The sequence below is a fragment of the Manacus vitellinus genome, unplaced genomic scaffold (genome assembly GCF_001715985.3).
Source record: "Manacus vitellinus isolate BGI_N305 unplaced genomic scaffold, ASM171598v3 scaffold_15_pilon, whole genome shotgun sequence".
NCBI classification, from domain to species: Eukaryota; Metazoa; Chordata; class Aves; order Passeriformes; family Pipridae; genus Manacus; species Manacus vitellinus.
This window is the reverse complement of record NW_021939122.1, coordinates 4,749,384-4,767,790: the sequence shown is the minus strand read 5'-3', so window position 1 is coordinate 4,767,790 and position 18,407 is coordinate 4,749,384. Positions and strand designations below refer to the sequence as shown.

The 18,407-nt window shown below is 48.6% G+C and overlaps 1 protein-coding gene across 1 annotated transcript; it reads right to left on the bottom strand.

Annotated features, from left to right (window-relative positions):
* Positions 1 to 4,452: 4,452 nt before the first annotated feature.
* On the bottom strand, positions 4,453 to 7,873 carry LOC103767404 (elongation of very long chain fatty acids protein 6). The gene is made up of 4 exons (XM_008934539.2): positions 7,680 to 7,873; positions 6,809 to 6,940; positions 5,312 to 5,463; positions 4,453 to 4,874 (listed from the first exon to the last, which is right to left on the bottom strand). The coding sequence occupies exons 1-4, from the start codon at positions 7,871 to 7,873 to the stop codon at positions 4,453 to 4,455; spliced, it is 900 nt and encodes a 299-aa protein (XP_008932787.2).
* Between the last annotated feature and the right edge of the window lie 10,534 nt (positions 7,874 to 18,407).

The following is an 18,407-nucleotide window of genomic DNA, read 5'->3' as shown; positions in this document are numbered from 1 at the left end:
CATTGCTCTGTCATAAAGGAAATTTGGATTATTTTGACCAGATTCCATTCTTGATGGGTCCATATACCTCCCATTCATCTCCACTGCTTACAAACAGTGAGATTATTTGTTCTAGCATTTTTGGGTGGTGATGGGGCTGGGATTTAACTATCAGCAGTCCCTGGCTTTTGGTCTCAGTCCCTGTTTTGAAGAGGGGGTACAAAGCTTGCATTTTACAGTCTTTCCAAGCTTCAGTGTCTCTCAGGAGTTCTCATAGATAACAATAACTAATTCTGGGATTGTTTTGTGTGAAGTTCACCACACCCAGATAGTCTGAAAAACTCCTGTTTATCTAAATACTCTCTTGCACTTTTCTTATTCAAGGACAGCCTTCAGCCCCCATCACCGGCATGGCTTGTGCTCCCCGTTTCCCCGTAGCTGTCTGAGTCTGAAGACTAAGGCAAAGTGCACCGAACAGTTGGGTGTCCTCAGTGGCTGCCGTCAGTGCTTCCCCTCCACCGAAAAGCAGCACAGCACAGACCCTGTTCAGTATCCTCTTGTTCATACAACGGGGGATGTTTTCTGACTCCCCTCGCTTGGTGCGTGCTGTCAGTAGAGCCCCGAACGGCGGGGTGGATGCGAACCTCCGAGCCCCTGCTGCGCGTGTTAACAACTGGGCTCAGGTAGACCCACAGCTGTGAGAGGTGGCTCTAATTTCTGTCTTAATCGCCGTTTCGGACCCCGTTGCCGCCGGGCAGCGCGGGCGGCGGGTGTCACCTAGCGGCGGGCAGCGGATGCCGGTGGGCACCGCGCTCCTGCCCCGCGCCGGAGGACGGATAAAGCCTCCGGAAAAAAAAAAAAGCCCCTCTTGCTCCCCGCCGGCTCCCTAGCCTTGATTCATCGGTTCTCGCAACCTGGGGCCCCGTCTACTCCCGCCCCCAGGAAACCTTCCTCTTCGCAGCACGTCCTCTGCCCGGCCCGTGCCGGAGCTGCAGGGCTGCTCCCCTGCATCCCGCAGCCTCCGTACATCCCTTCGGCTGCCCCTAAGCCAAGCTGCTCCAGCTGTGCAAGGGTCCTCAAAGACTCCTTCAGTGGGGACCATGGCTCCCCCTGAGCAGTGACTCCTGCATGAGAGGCAACCGATTGCTCTTCATTCCCTCAAAGTAAAACAAACAACCCCCCCCCCAACCCAACAAAAATAGACAAATCCTCAAGATACATCCCCTCCAAAGCATGCCCACTGTCTGCTTCAGCTCACCAGCACACGTAAGAAGGACTTTTCTTCACAGAGTACCAGGAGGAGTAATTTTCAGAGAGCTTCAGGGAAATAGCACTGACCTGGGAGAGTGCTGTTATTAGCTCCCTAAGCCCCAGCAAGCATCACCACTTTACTCTCACCCACAGCTCAGCACTCCAGAAAACTTGCCAAACAGCAGCAATAATATAAAACACATGAGAAATAGAAGTCTTCCCCTTCCTAGGTCTGGTAAATTTATTGCTATCTCTTGTTTAGCCAGAGAGAACAGCAGAGCAAAGGGGCTAATGCTGGGCTTGCCAATGGTGTGCATTCCCTGGGGAGCGCGTAGGGCAGGTGGGGCAAGGCAGCACTGGAAAGGGGGTATCCTCATATTCTGAGTGGATGGATGTGGCCATCTGAAGAGCTGCGGTGCCTCTTGAAGGGGGAGAGAGGGTCTCTGCAACACACCCTCAGCAAACCCTCCTTCTGCTGGGTTGATTCCTGCCCCACGAAAGATACTTCCTACCCAAACAGCATGCACGGATGGGCCTACAAAGAGCTCTTCCAGAGGTGAAGTCTTCTGGAGATGCAGAGCCCTGCCTCCAGTGCCCTGGTCTGCACTGCTGAGTGGGGCGGCACCAGCAGAGCAAGGGTAGTCAAGGGTAGTAAACCTGCAGAAGACATTAAGTTGGATGATCTGCTAGAAGGTAGGAAGGCTCTGCAGAGAGACCCAGTCAGATTTGACCAATGGACTAAGAACAACTGCATCAAGTTCCATAGGGCAAAGTGCCGGGTCCTGCACTTGGGTCGCAGCAACCCCTTGCAGCACTACAGGCTGGGGGGTGAGCAGCTTGAGAGCTGTTTGGCAGAAAGGGACTCGGGGGTGCTGGTTGACAGCTGGCTCAATTCGAGCCAGCAGTGGGCCCATGTGGCCAAGAAGGCCAGTGACTTCTTGGCCTGTATCAAGAATAGTGTGCCCAGCAGGACCATCCCCCTGTACTCAGCTCTGGGGAGGCCGCACCTCGAGTGCTGCATTCAGTTCTGGGCCCTCACTTTGAAAAGGACATTGAGCTGCTGGAGCATGTCCAGCAAAGAGCAACAAGGCTCCTGAAAGGACTAGAAAACATGTCTTGTGATGAATGGCTGAGGGAGCCAGGTTTGTTTAGTCTTGAGAAGAGGAAGATCAGGGGAGACCTTATCACTCTCTACAACTATTGGAAAGGAAGCTGTAGTGATGCTGTGACTGGTTTCTTCTACTGTGCCTGCAGTGAAAGGATTAGAGGAAAGGGTCTAAAGCTGAGACAGGGGAAATTCAGATTAGATATTAGAAAATTTTGTTTCACTGTTAGGGTGGTCAGGCATTGGAATAGATTGCCCAGGCAAGTGGTGGAGTCACCATCCCTGGAGGTGTTTAAGAGACTTCTGGATCTGGCACTGAATGATGTGGTTTAGTGTTTTAGAGGTTACAGTGGAAGCGCTGCATTGAAGGCTGGACTTGATGATCCTAAAAGTCTCTTCCAGTCTTGATGACTCTATGATCCGGTGTTTGTGCAGATGCCTGAGACAGCTGAGGGAGCATTGCTGGGGCAACTGTGGGCACATGTAAGGAGAGAGCTGGCAGTTGCCTCACCAACACCATGCTTGTCATAGAAAGTGCCCCAAATAGCACCATGCAGGAGAGAGATCACCTCATTACTCCCATATGTTCACCATCCCCTCTCTAAAGAGAGCTTCCAAATGCGGAAGGCAGTTTATTCCTATTCTCCAGCTATTCTCAGCTGACTGCTTCTGCATTTCCCAAAGCTGTGGAAGGTGCTATTACACTACTACCCACCACGCTGGGAAGTCCAGAGTGGGAGCCCTTGTCAGGGAAGGCTGGGCAGGACACAGGCTGATGCCATCTCCTGGGATAAAAGTGCAGCCCACAGCCCTGTGGTAGGTTTCTAGCCCACTGCCTCAAACAGCCAAATCCCATTCACCAGGTAGGAGCCAGCACACAAACAGAGGCTTGGACACTGGGGTGCTCCTGGCCAGACTCAGGCTCTGAGATTCATCTTGACTTCATGAAGCACAGTGACTTTGAAAAGCCACATGCTCAGTTCAGATGGTAAAACAACAGCCTGAATTTTATCATCTCTCTCTCTCATTTCTAGTTCCCTCATGGTGAGCAAAGGGGCTCGAGAAGCAAGACCAGTTGTTGATGACTGCAGAAGGGGTAAGCATAGAGGGACTGAATCTGCCAGATACCTTGCTAACCCTCAGAAAGACAAAGTATTGAAACAGAGAAAGCAACGTTTCTCTCACAGTTCTGTACAAAGGTCAAGTACGAAAAAGACATAAAAAAAAAAAAATCAATCAATCAATCCATATGACAGCATTTATTAGTCATTTTAACACATCACACAGTGGCAGAAGTCTTCTGAGAGGAGTTGATCCTGGGACCATTCTGCCTCCAGCCCACAGGGCTGGCCCTGGGCTGGGACCATTAGCAATGCCTGGCACAATCTGCAGGGCAGAGCTGGACCCTGCTCAGCTCCTAGAGTCTGAGACAGCAGCTAGTCAAGTTAAATAGATTGTTTAATATTGTACAAAAGGCACACCACAGATAACAGCCATTAAAGTTCATGGGATGCAGTTCCTCACACCACAGAGAAGAAGGGAGAGCCTGGGCACAGCCCCTCCCAATGCAACCTTACAACACAGCAGGGATTTTCCATTTCAGTGCTGTTCCCACCAGTAACCTATGGCAGCTGCCCCACATGCAAAGTAGCAGTAGGTTTGGGCTCTGTTCTCCTGCTCTCCCCCAGAACCAGGGACCATGGAGAGGGTAGTGCTGTTTTGAGAGGACTTTCCCTACCTTTTTTCCAAGGAGAGTCTTGGGGCATGCAAGATCCTATCAGTCCCTGGGAAGGAGGCAAGGCACAAGGTAAACCCAAGTGACACAAAGAGGAAAAAGCAGAACCACAGCTCCAAGGTCTCCAGCCCCCAGGTACTTCCCCCTTCTCCTGTTACCAGACTGCAATGACTCACACCTCACTCTGGCATGCCCCCCAATGCAAGGCAGACACACCAAAGGTCAATGCACAAGTTAATCTGAAGGCTGTTATCCACAGTGATCTCTTCCTAACCCTCATCACACCCATCCCATTAGGCACCTGAGATCCAGACAGAAGTGAAAAGTTTCCCCTTTCCCTCTCTCCCCACCTCCACCCCAGTCTCTTCTTCTGTCCCTGGTTTTACTCCCCCTTTGATTTCCAGGTGCCACTCAGATAAGTTTTGGAGAAGTAGTTGACAAAGAGTATCAAAAAAGTGATATAAACCCAAGATGAAGCTAGAAGCAGTGGCCAGGTGGTGTGGCAGACCTTATCATCCTTCCAGAAGAAGATAAAGATGTTAATTATTACAAATCCCGTCATCTGCACCATTTGTGAAGTGGTGATTGTCATGGCGATGGACTTGGGTACCCGGATGCCCGTGGCTGTCACAGTGTAGTAGGCATATGTGAGACCATGGATACTGAAGTTCAAGGCTGCAACCCATCCAACACCAGCCACCAGATCATTATAGCTATACCAGGCTACAACTGCTGTGGATAAATGGTGATACCAGTGGAGAAAGATGAGCTTCTTTTTCCGGAGAACAATGAACACAGTGTCACCTTGAGTTGGGAGAGAGATGTATTGTTAGTTTGGTGAAAGCACAGCAGTTGCACAAGTTTTCACAAGAGGTAGAACAAGCAAGCTTCAATACTGAAGCCATTGTATGGCTTGATCCCACCAAAACCTAAGTTCACATTGAAATAGTCTGTATTGAAAAAGATCATTCGGGCACCCTACCTGCTGGCATGTTTGTAGTACAAGAGTCCCCAACCCTTCCCTGCCTACTTGTCTGCTGCCCCCTCACTGCAGTCATTCCAAGGCAGAATTGATTAGTCCAGGCACTGGCCTGGGGATCAAACTAGAGTAACAACATCAGGCTGCAACCCCTTGGAGAGCAAGCATATCATCTGAGGAAGCAAGAAAACGAGTGACACCTGCAAAGCTAAACAACCAAGTAACAGTAACAAATACACAGGATAAGAAGTTTCAGACTCACCCAGTTCCACAACTTTGCTCACTGCAAATAAATGGATCCAAAGCCTGCAGACAGGGTGAACGTAGACAGATTGACTACACACTGATTGCTTAAATCCCTTGTTAAGAAGGAGGAAGGTCACTTGCTTCCAGACCCGTGAGGCTGCAATGACACTGCAAGAGAATCAGAGAAGAGCTGAACACTGTTCCCAGGGCCCACCAGAGCCTCTGACACTTCTGCACCCAAGGATATTCAGCTAACTCCATCTCAATGCCCAGGGTAGTCTCATGGACATTTAAACAAACTGTTGTCTTCTTTTACTTCCCAGAAGGTTTTAGCTCTCTGTTTGCTGGGCACAGGCTTGCCCAACACCTTTTAGCCAGGATATTCCTGCAAGACAAAGGCTGCTGGTCCCACCAGAACAGCAGCAAGACACAAGGAGTAAGTAGGTTGTGAGACACCAACACAGCCCTTCAGCTTGCCTGGTGCCACCATGCAGCTCCTGGAGGGTGGCAGCAGCCAACGTCTGCGCATCAAAGAGTGCTCCCTTGTTACACTCTCTGCTTCCACTGCTTGAAGAGGCACTTGAGCAAAAGCTGCCATGCTGATCAGAAAAGGGGAATAATTGTCCTGATGTCCCACCTCTTAACATGGGCCCACAGGACAGCCCAGGGAACATTTACAGTCTCCTGTGGCAGGCAGTTCCTACAGTTTGAGAAATACCACTTCTTCTTTGTTATCAACCTGTTTCATCCGTATGAGCTTGTCTCTGAACAAACCATGAACTGTCATCCCCTGACCTCCCCTTTCACACAACTTGTGATTTTACAGACCACTGCCATGCCCAGCCCTAACAGAAGATAACCGGTGTCCCTTTGAGTTGATCAAAGCCAACTGGAGTTAGAGGTAGTAGTCTAATTTCTCTCTGGCTCACAAAACAGACAGAAGGAGGTGTGGAGATAAGGGGAATTTTTGAAAATTGACATCTGCTTGTTTATAGTTACAGAGCATGGGCTGAAACAGTCTCACGGCCACTGCAGGAAACCAGTACTGTAAGACTGGACAGTTTGAAAACATACATTTTATATTAATTTTCTATGCTTCTGTGAGCTTAGCAGAATTTTTCCCACCTCCTACACAACAGGACTAGAGAGAGGTGGTGGTGGGAAAAACAATTTTAAAGAGTAATAAACCTCAAATCAAACTTGTAGTAAGTAGGAATCCTTTGAATAAGGGAGGATCTCTGTTTTTGCAGGCTTCACATTCATATCTACCCACTAATGATTTTCAAGCACAGTCCCCAGCAGTCCTTCTGCAGCTCATTCCACTTGCTGGAATATTTCTGGTGAGAAACAAATTACTTGTATGAGCAGGTCACTTCCCCTAGTTGGAAAGGGCCTTCATGGGGAAAAAAAATAGTTTATTTCCTTAGTGACATCATGGATATCCAGAACTTTCCATCAATCCAGTCCTTAGGGAAGATCTACAGCTATCTCCAGTTTTAGTAAAGGCTCTTACCTGAACAAGGTCAGACTGAAGGACCACAGGGTCAGTAGTGTCCGCAGGTGGAAGGCTCTCCGTTCCTTCATGAAATGCTGGATTCCAAAGACAAGGATCAAATAAATAGCACCAAAACTTAAAGACTTGTGCCTGCAAGTAGAGGAGAGGGAGCCATCAGGAAAAGACCCAAGCTGACCTATTTTCAGCCAGACTTCTGTAGCCCCAGTGAAGTGCTCTCACCAAGAAAAAAACATCTCCCATTCTTATGTTTAGGTTGGGCTTGGAAGAAAGTCTGCCCTGACAGTGAGTAGAGCTAGCAAGGAAAAACTATGGGGACTGCAGAAAAGAAAGTGAACTGCTACATCATGGAGATTTCCACAAAACCTTGATGGGATGAGACAGGTTCTGGTAGCCTATGAGCAGGATCCCAAGCAAACACACCAATGCATTTTATCCATTTACACATGAGACTGTATAGGCAGAGGATGCCTATGCAGGATGTCTAAAAAGGCCAGTTGCACCAGTAAGCTAGAGCCTCAAGCGCCTTGTATTGTGTCCCACTCCTTTCCAAGGCTTTACAGCAGCATGTCAGGGCTGAGTACCCTTTTTGCCGGTGCAAGGGCTGCAGTGGCCATCCGTGGCTGCTCTTTGCCCTCTTGACACATCACCACCTCCCAACAGGCTGCAGCACCACCTGGACCACTGTTTGCTCTGCCCCATGCACTGCTGCAGCCCTTCCTCAACAGCCTGAGGTGTGGAACCAGAGCCCTCCAACCTCCTCCTCCTCGGAACTGAGGACCCCCACACCTGTTCTGCTAGAAACAGCAGGACCCGACGGAGCTACCCGGGGTCCAGGGTGCATCGGAGCTGCAACCTCCTCTCCTCTCACCGATTTTCTACCATCCATTTCCTGGTTGCTGTAAAATTGAAGTTCTTCTCGAAGTCATACTCTCCCAGCGGCTGCACCTCCGACGGGTCGACGTTCAGTTCCATATCCAGCATCTCTGGGCGCAACCCAAAATCAGCCGCTCCCCGACCTCGCACCGGCGGATATAATCCCGGGAATGCGCTCCGCCCCAACATCACACCGGGGGCGGGGGCAGGACTGGGGACCTCCCGGGCCGACGGGGAGACCGCAGCCTCCAGCTCCTTGCCCAGCACAGGGAGTGGGAGGCTCCGGTCTCCCCGTCGGGCTCTGGGGGGCCCTCCCGCTCACTAGGTACCTGGCCCACCCATCCCAGCTCGCCCCTCAGCAGATGGGCAGGGTAATAACAACATTGTCACCAACAACAGGCAGAAACACCCTTACCCTGACTGCGGTTAGCTGTTGTGCCTGCTTCACCATAGACTGCAGCATCTGGTCACTGCTGCTGCAGATGAAATGGGCTCTAGGTAATCTCCTACTTAGCTTCCTGCAGCTGAAAATGGTTCCAATATAGTCAAAATCCCCTGAACACAGTATATCTCACTGCACCCTCTGGTCACTTCACTCAGCTTGGTATTTCACCCGAGTATCATGTGTTTACATGTTCAACAGCAGCACCCTACAAAGCTCACAGGCTTGGGGATACTTTTGCCTCATGCAGGCATCAATGCACTTTGTACACAAGTCGTCTGCTTAACTGCTGACTCTTCAAACAGGAGGTGAATGTTTCCCTCAATGAGACATTTCATAGAATCATAGAATGATTCGGGTTGGAAGGGACCTCAAAGATCGTTTAGTTCCAACCCCTCCATTGTGAGTAGGGACATATTCCACTAAACCAGGTTGCTCAAAGCCCCATCCAGCCTGGCCTCGAAAGTTTCCAGGAATGGGGCATCTACGATTTGCTCTGCTTTTGACAATGCACTAGTGTGAGAAAATGAGGAAGAATTTGACATATAGGAATTAAAATCCATTGGTGATTTTTGCACCATCCTGACTTACACTCTCTGTTTTGTAGAGCACTTGCAAGTTTAAGGTCAGCCTATACATGTCAGCAGCAGTATTTTCCCCATATCATGCACGGGGAGAACATCCTGCATGTAGCATGATCTCCCACTGTGCCTTGCACAGCTCTCACATTAGTGTTTCCAGCTCCCAGGAGGTCCTGCCCCTTCCAGAGGACTGCAGCTCAAGGACTGTACAGTCTCCATCCCATGTCACTTGTCTTTCATCTTTCATCACCTGCTTTGGGCAGTAGCATCACTAAGCAAAATACTCAGGTACATGCTGAAGACAACTTTCATCTGCTGCAAGGGCTTTTACACACCAAAAGACTAGGTACAGCCACACAAGCAGGGTACTTTTTGCACTAGCTTCTAGTGCTTACAAGTTGACATTCAGTCTCATTATTCAGCAGCAAAGCCATGTTGGGAACCCTCTCCATGCTCTGGACAACTGTTTCACTGTTGCTGACTCCTTTGGCTGCATATTGTCTGTGGATTTGCTGTTCTCAGACGGAGTACAGTGGTTAGCTGCTTGAGGCACAACAAGTACAAAATACCTGCTTGTTTGACCTATGCTTTAGCAATTGTTAAACAAGGTCTCCCTTGTGTAAGACACCATATCACAAGAGAGAATGCTCTTGGGACATGCAAGGGTAAATTGGATTAGTTGAGTAGAAAAGGTGCTGATACTGAGATAATTTTTTATTCCTAACCTAATCCTTTGTTCAGTAGTTAAAGTTTTCATTTTGAAACCGCTTCATGCCACATGAACAAGAACATTGCCTCCTGGAGCAGGTCTGTCCATCCATCTCTGAGGTGGTGGCATGTTCAGTTACAGGAAGAGCTCATGACTTCAGCTGTTTGGTGCCACCTGAGCAGGCAGCTGGTGGAGAGCCCTCCCCAAGTGCATCTTTGGCAGAAGGGAACAAGAACAACACATGTAAAGAACAGAGGCAGACAGAAAAGATGAGGCTCTTGGCATCCTCCAAGATCCCTGTCTTGCTTAGTAAGGCAGGGCTTTCTCATGGACTGAAAGCTTACCTGAGCAATCCAGATAGAGTTGTGACATTCCAATTATCCTCTTGCCTCCACAATGTCAAATACACCTGTCTGCACTCCCAGGTCTGGGTGGGCTAGCACGCAGAGAGCTACCAAGTCCAGTGCCCAGACACTGGCACTGTGCTCAGAATCACTGTTGGACTCAGGATGCTTTACAAGCTGATATGTAACATGGACATCATAGTGACTTTTAAATAAACACATCACAATAAGTTGCACAGAGCTCAGATCCTGCAGGTGAGGAAGCAGAGCCCCAGCAACACTTCACAGACCGTTGGCACATCAGGGCTGCGATCCTGAATTAGTGGGAGAGGAGCACTACATTCTTCTGTCCTCCACATGAGTGGGGAGGAGACAGAGACTATGGAGCAGAAGCCTCCATGCCTTTATTCAGAGGCCACAGTGGCTAGGTAGGACCTCAGAGAGAAAGGACAATTTTCTGAGGACCATGAAATAAGGCTGTGGATGCTTCTGGAGAGTGCATTTCCCACTAGACTGCTTCTACAGCATTCCAGAAATAGTTCTTCTTTGAGGTAGCCCTAAATAAATTTAATGCTCAATTAAAGCTCAAATTCCTATTTGCAACAAGAGTTTCAGTTTTCTGGTAGAGACTCACTTTTTCACCAATATATACAGAAGGAGGACTAGTTTCTGATATGCATCACCTACAGTCTGATTTGCCCTGGGGTTGGGATTACAAGATAATTGATTTTTCCACAAATGTCACATTTCAGACTCCAAGTGTTAAAATAAATTTCCTATAACAGGAGAGTAAACAACAAACTGACTTAGTGGTAGACAGCATGTTTGCCTTTCTTCAAGACTGAAGAGCATGTAGCTGTTTGTGAAAGACTCCAGGTACTGTTCAGGATGAGTAACAACATGCCAAATCCTGGTAGGATCCAAAATTCAGGAAGCGGTTTCTATAGAGTAGGTAATCATCTTCCTAAGAACGTCACGAATCAACAAATCCAAAGCTTGAGGATAGGTAAAGGGCAAGAAGCACTTACAGTTCCCTGGCCTTGCAGATCAACCACTTCCATAGCACATGTCACAAAAGAGACTGTACAGAGCAGCTTGTAGAAGGACTTAAACACGGTGGATATGTGGCAGGAGTCAAGAGAGCAGCTACACCAACTAGGAGGGAGCTAAGCATGATCACTGTGGGGGACAGGAGCAGTGTGTCCACCACACCCTGCTGGTTAGCTAGCTGACTGTCACTGTACTGCCACCAACTACCTACCTGCTCCACGCAGGTGGGGACAGGGAAAAGAGGATGCAGAGTGGTTGATCTTTTTAAAAAAATTATTTAATTCCAGGTAGGATATGCCAGTTCAGGCTGGCCTTAAATACAAGACCCCTGACAGACTCTACAGGGAAAGAGCGAGTGTGCACAGAGTCAACCTCACTCAAACAGGCCCTTGCTGGTCTGAGCTAAGCTGCCATCCCCAATAGTGCAGAGGACAGTTTTCTGCACAGGAGGCAAGGCTGAGCAGGCTAAGATGGCACATAACTACCTCCAAATCAGCTTGTTGTACTGCCTGTGATTGCTACTTGTGATTTACACATCGGAGCAGAGAAAGTCATTGAAGGATCTTCTTGCACAAGCACTGCAAGCTTTCATCGAAGCTTAGGATCATGCCCTGATTCATATGTCCCTCTTGAGTGCAGAGCATATGATTTCATACATGGGCCATCCAGGGGCAGCTTCTTCGCCACATTGACCACACTACAAAAACAAAGAACAACCTTCACATTCTTGATCAAAAGATCTTTTAACCCTTTTGACACCAACAGAGGTGGCATAGCAGGTAAGGCATGATTTTGTTACACATACTGCAGTTTGGCTTAAGTAGCTTCAATAGGTGGGAAGACATGGTAAGGATAAGGAAACAAACTTTCTCTCCGGATTGATTCTCTAACTTTGGAAAGGAGCCTATGTTTAACACACTGCAGCAAGAGCTTGATGAAAGGTGCTGGAGGATTTACCCTGGGCTGTTAGGCTTACATTCAGCAATATAAAGTTTATGCCCACGTAAGTGGTGAAACAGTGAAAGAGATTGCCCAGAGAGATTCAAATATTCAAAGCTGAACAGGCCTCTGAGCAACTTGATTTAATTGAAAATGTGCCTGCTCTTTTCAGAGGAGTTGAGACGGGATGATGTTTAAAGGTCTCTTCTAACCCAAACCCTTCTATGATAATCCCTAGCTGTTCCAAATGAGGTATTATTTAAATTTTCTGGCACTTCAGATTAAGAGTTTTTTTTAAAAAAGGGCAACAGCAAGTATTGCAACACAATAAATAGCATAGCTGTTCAAAAGCCTAAGCTTTGAGCACATGAGCACGCACATTTTTGCATAGATTGAGGCTTCATAGAGATCAACCTGCAGAAGATTTGCTACTTTGGGTGAAACCCGGGCAGTGGATCTAACTTGCTCCAAGGAGAGGGAAGAGTTGCAGTGCAAGTGTCAGAGGCAGAGAGCTTCTCTCAGGGATGTAAGCAGGAAGACACACTGACTCCATGAAGACTGAGACTTGTGCAGATTTATTGATTTGCCTTCACTGCTCTCTTTCCCAAGTTTAGCTGTAACACCTTCTCCCAGCAACCACGAGACAGGTGCATTTCTTTGGAGATGTAACAGAAAACAGGATAAAACCCAGCAATCAGAGCTGTGGAAAACCCCATCCTGATGCAGTGCTGGGTAATTGTGAGCCTGCCTGGAGCACCCTCTGGCACCAGTCACCACAGCCTGTGACATCATGGTCTCCAGAAAAGGGGCCCTCTGATCTTTGGCCATTAGAGGGGAGCAAAAATGAAAAGAAGTGCAGGGAGACACCACCTGCTGAGCAGAGCCCTTCACTTCCCAAATGCAAGAGCAGGCAGAAGGTTTGCTGTGCTCCTTCCTGACTCTCTGGAGCTATTAGCTGTCCTCCCTTGGGGAAGCAGGGCCCTCAGGCCCAAGGGGAAGAGAGGATTCCCTGCTCCCTGCAAGGAGTCCATCTATCTTCTTCCTGCTTCTCCAGCCAGGAGGTCAGCTGCATTGCCTTGCAAGAGTCACCCGAACAGGCTGATACAAAGAGTTCAAAGTTTAACCTCTGCACACTACTAGAGGTAATAGTCCTTCCTCGCATCTCTCTGCCTGATGTTTGATTAGCAGTCATTAAGCAAAACCTCTTCTTTGTACCCTGGCGAGATACAGCCATAAGCAGCAGCCCTCATACCTGTATCAGACCTTCAGTGTTTGGGCATGGTCCTTCTGAAGGATGTGTGTGATGATCAAGCAAGTTGGTCATTTGAGAACAATTTTGCATAGAGCTAGACAGGGTATTGTCCCTTCATGCACGCACACACACTTTAAAAGATGGCTTCTGGGTAACATGCTGGATGTGTCTGCTTTCCCTCTGCCAGGCATGACTGTTTTTCAAAAAGGAAAAAAACAAAGCAGACCCACTGAATTGAAAGATGAGAGCTCTCAGAAGGGACTACTTGGAGTCCTCACTATTGCTCCAAGTTATTTTTTGCCCTCTGACCTAGTTGCTCTTACCACTGTGAAACATCTCCAAAGGGAAAACTACATAAGGGTTAGCTAATATCCTAAGGCTTAAACAAAATGATGGTGACATCAGGAGCTATTAACCCAAAGATGTCATAATCTGCAATCACCCTTCAAATAAAGGCTATCATGGCTCTAATCACATGATGAAAATCACCCTTAAGGACCTCTCTTGTTGGTAGCATGTACCGTTTACAAACCCTTTTGTTCTCTAAAGCCTGTAAGTAGGCCCACTGGTTTTGAAACAGCAGTTAAAACAAGTACCTTAGGTGAGCAGCTGGGCTTTTGCCTAGAATTGCTGTGTCTTCAAACTTTGTTCTGAAAAGAGTGGTTGAATACACATGCAGAATCCGGAGAACATGAGATTAGGGGAAAATTTGTCAATTTAATTCATCAGTGTCTGTTTTCACAGTTAAAAATTTAGTGGCTGAGACTAGTCTAACTAACAAGTTGTTGAACAAATGTGTGTACAAAAATTGAATTGAAGGACTCCTGATTAAGATCAAAGGTATCCTTTGAACAACCCGATCAGCTATGCCCTTAGCAAAGAAGTCTCAAAACTCAGGCTGAGGTTGAGAACCTCTACAGGCATTCATGCATGCACCTATTTGTGTTTTCTGAACTGTTCATTGAAGAGAGACTTTGTACAAACCAACATTCAGTATTTCTCAGCCAGAACAGGTCCAGTGCTTTAAACAAGAGTAAAATAAACCATAGCACAATAACAACATTATTACATTAGCAAAATTGCCATTGTGAACTGTTGCCTACATTGATGATGGTGTGTAAGAGCTCTCCTCCCTGCATTCTCAAAGATAGAAAGCACTTTCTCCATTGCTAGGCTGAGCAGAATGGCCCCAGGGTCAGTCTCAGCCATACTTTGCCAATGGCTCTGTGTTGGCCCCTCTCCACTTAGTCATTCTCCTGCTCCAGACCCTAATTGAGTCATCTGCTCTCAGAGTTGGTAGAAGTTATGCCAACACCAGACACACACAAAACACCACCTCTTTCCTCTGGTTGAAGTCTATCAAGGCTGCAGAGTCTAGGTTTATTTGCCAATCCCAGGCAAAGCTGAGAGCACAAAACTGAAGTTCATCATATCACTGTCCAAAAGTTTTGTCCTGTTTGCAGGTGAAATTTCTTTCACTTCCATTACCAGGAGAGGGCAGAGACCACCTGAGGAGTTGCTGCTGCGGGGTGACCAATGAGACTTCTGCCATAAGCCACCCACAGAGCAGCTCCCAACACCACCGTGCCTGGTGCTGCTTTGCATCTCCCCTCCCTGCCCAATGCCACTGCCTAGGTGGGACAGTGAGAGTGCTCCTGTCGGGTACCACTGGTGGCTTGTGTCCCAGTGTTCCTTATGCACATTTCTGGGAGCTTGTGCCAAGCTTAGCAGCTGGCTTTTCTCTACCAGGAATGAGGAATAGTAATGTGCATACTGATGCTGGGGAGACCAGTGCTATATTTTGTAATATCCTTTCCTATGTGTTACCCCTTAGGCTGACACCACAGGAGCATGAAGGCAGCATCACTAAAGATGACTTGTAACTCCAGTGGCCGGGAAGACTCCAGCCTCTGAAACATGGCTGGTGAGTCAGGTAATCCCCAGGGCTGAAATACAGCTCATCCCCCCAAAGAAACCTCCTTCCTGAAATAAATCAGGGTTGGAACCTTGGCACCAGTCTGATAATTCCCTGTTCCCGGGAACAGGAGTAGTTATTGGTGATATTCTCTGCTGTGCAGCTCCATCTGCTGTGACACAGGCCCAAGGAGGTCCTGGGGGGTATGAGGGGACCCGCTCTAACAGTGGTCTCGATGGCACATGGCCACTGCTGGAGACTGGGCACCCACAGAGCTTGGGCTCCTTGCCTTTGTGGGAAATATTTGTAATATGGAAGCATCAGAGGAAAGTATTGCCCATGATCTCAAGAGTGTCAGAGAGGTGCATGGGGGCCATAAGGGAGATGTCCATGGGCAGACCTTGCCTGTCAGGGGCGAGTGGCTGGGGCTGAGCCACGCACAGCCCCCTACATCAGCCAAGGGGAAGGGATTTCCTAGTGGAGAGGTGCGCTTTGTTCGCTGTCATTGAACGGTGGGGTGAGTCAAAATCATTGTCTCCTCTAGTCTTTCCTCTCCCAGATGTAGTGATCTCACATTCGCCTGCAGAGGGAGACGGCTCCTCTTTATTAGCCAGATTTTGTTGACACAGTTTGGTGCTGCCACCTTACCAGGCTGGAAAAACCTGCCGCGGAATTGACGTGGCCCTCCTGCAGCCCACGGCCAGGCACTCCCGTGGAGCTGCTGCCAGGGGTATGCGGGGACCCTCCCAAAGCCAAGCAGCGGGGATGAGCAGCAGTAGTTTATGAGCTAGTTGCAAAGTCCTCAGGGGAGCAGCCTCTGAGGCAGTGCCGGGCTCTGCTGTGTGTTCCAGCAATGGTGCAGCCACCGGCGCTGGGCTAAGGAGGAGGGTCATAACAACAGCCCTGCGACCGTGTGGCTTCACCCCTTCCCTATCCCCGGCAAGGGGCTGCTCCCAGCAGAGGAGCTGCCCCCAGCCCAGGGTTTGGGCAGAGCTGGACAGCCATCACCTGGAAAACACACTCATTTCCAAACCAGCGGCATGGCTCCCGATCTCAGGGCCTGCTGTTCCTCACGCACAGAGCAGGTTTATGAGGAGCTGTGGGGCCGGGTGAACCTGAAAAGCTGGCTCATGCGTGCCCTCAACACCTCCCTACCGCAGAACCACTCGGGGCCCTCGCAGCGAGATCGGCACACAACACCGAGATTGCTGGCACTGCTGCATCCTGCTCAGGCTCTCCGTGCCTTGCCGAGAGCAAGACAGAGGGGCAGAAGGCGGTTTTGCACTGTGCGGGGCTCAGCTGGGGTTGCAGCTCCTGTGTGAGGCTTCTTCAGCCTTCTGAGAAGTATTGACTCATGTTCTACTTTTCCTTGCTGGGAAAAAAAAGAAAAAGAAATAAAAAGGGCTTGCTCCCTGCTTGCTGCCTCATAAACCACAGTTTTAATTTCCTAAGTTGCACCACAGCCCTACTTGCCCGCCTCAGTACCTGTGACAGGGGAGAGCACTCAGTAACTGAGAGGCACTGTGCCCAGAGATCGGGCACCAAGATGAAGGCAGAGCTGCCAGAAGGATAAAGCTCACCTACATCCCTTCCCCCACCAAGGCTTTTATGTGTGTGACAGGCTACTGTCCTAATTTAACTTAATAACTAGCTTAATGCCTTGTTATACTTTCCTTCTGTGTTCAATACTGAAGGAATAACAAGGAGGAAAGCAAAGAGAGCAAGCTATGTGTTTAGTAGGAGAAGATTTACAGAGGACAGGAATAAAGCTGGAAAAGCTAGAGAAGCCCTCATCTTTAATGAGTATGTTCAGTACTTCCATAAAACCACCTCATAATTTAAAGAATGGCTCCTGACAGTTTCTAAGCCTGTACACAGCTTTTCATGGGGAAGACTCTGCATTTCAGGAGTGTTTTTTGAATGTCCTCTTCTTACTCACAGGGTCCTTGGGCAGGTTAGTGCTTTACTCCATTAGAAGTAGTTCTCACCAAATTGTTGAATAATTTTTTAATATACTACATGTATTTTGACTGCCTGGCTAGGCATGCCTCCTAACTCTGTAATACCTGTGGAAATGATAGTCATGAGAAGTTCAAGGAGTTAAGGGCATATCTGATAGCAGATAACACGCCAATGCTGCACGTGGTGCTGGCTTGAACTTCTTTTTGGAATTGTGAGTAGCGAGGAGGCAGCATAGGAAAATAGTCTCACGTTTTTGTAAGCCCACACAGGCTCCTTGGGTCTCAAACATCTTTGTCTGCTCTTTTGTTTTGCAAGCAAAGCAGCAGGAAGGTCTCTATCCCCATCAAGCCACAGTGCTTCTGTTGGTGCACCACTTTGCAAACACGATGCCTTTGTCCTCTTGCTATTTTTCTTAAAGTTCAAAACAATCCAGCACAGTTACCAAGCCACAAGCTTGCCAGCTCTCTTGCTATATTCAGCCTAATCTGAACATCCAAACTCTCACGTAGGCAGCAGTAATGATCTCCTTCTTCCACCTCAGAAATGACAAAATGCTCCACCTCCACCCCCTTGTCCACACTCATCTGCTAGGACATGACAACAAGGTCACCATAGTGCAACAGGCAGGAAATGCTGAAAACTTGTGGCAATCATTTTTTATCCAAAAATAAACCCCAAATCCCATCAGCCTTTAAATTTCAACTTGCAAATAGAAAGGTGTCAGGCAAACAATGTTTCTACCACTTACCTACAACATCCATTTTCCCCCCTAATATCTCTTAGCAGCTCACCTTGCTCTGATCTCCCTCTGTCTCCCAGTAGGGACAATTAGACTCCACACCCTCAGCTCAGAGGGCATGAAGCCACAGAGGGCTACTACAGAGCAAGACTTAGGGGTTGCTGTGCCTGTCACTGACTATTGTCAGGCTTGGGCATCTCAGGGGGCAGTAAGAAGCTCCAGGAAGGGCAACTTCTGTCATGAGATAGTTACAGGTCCCAGATAGTCATAAGTTAGGGCTATGGGCTCTTCTCATCTGTCTTTGATGGCAAATGAGATCCTTGTCCAAAGTCACCCTTACCATAGCCCCTCTGCACGCTGAGGGCTGGGTAGGGAAGACAGTGCTGCCTGGCCTCCTAGGGGCCCCTGAGTCACAGGTAGGCAGTATCCCAACCTAGACCATCCCAGGAGCCCAGCCAAACTGCTGTTTCACTGGGTTGCATGTGGTAACACACTTTTTATCCAGAAAGGGAAACACATGCAATAGCAAGCAAGAGCAGAGCCTGGAAACACTGCTGAGGGCAGCTGAGGCAGTGAGGTTACTCTCCAGCTTGTGCCAGCACTGCAATGGCCCCAGCTGGGAGCCTGGAGCAGAGCCCTTGATCCTCAGCGTGGGGCAATGCCAGTGGGACCATCAGCCAATGCTGTGGGTGGGTTGTGCAACTGCACCCAAGTGTGGGTTTGCCTTAAGAGTCCAGAGTGAGTAAAAACACATTAGGTATTGCTCTATACCATGTCCCCAAGTGCGGCA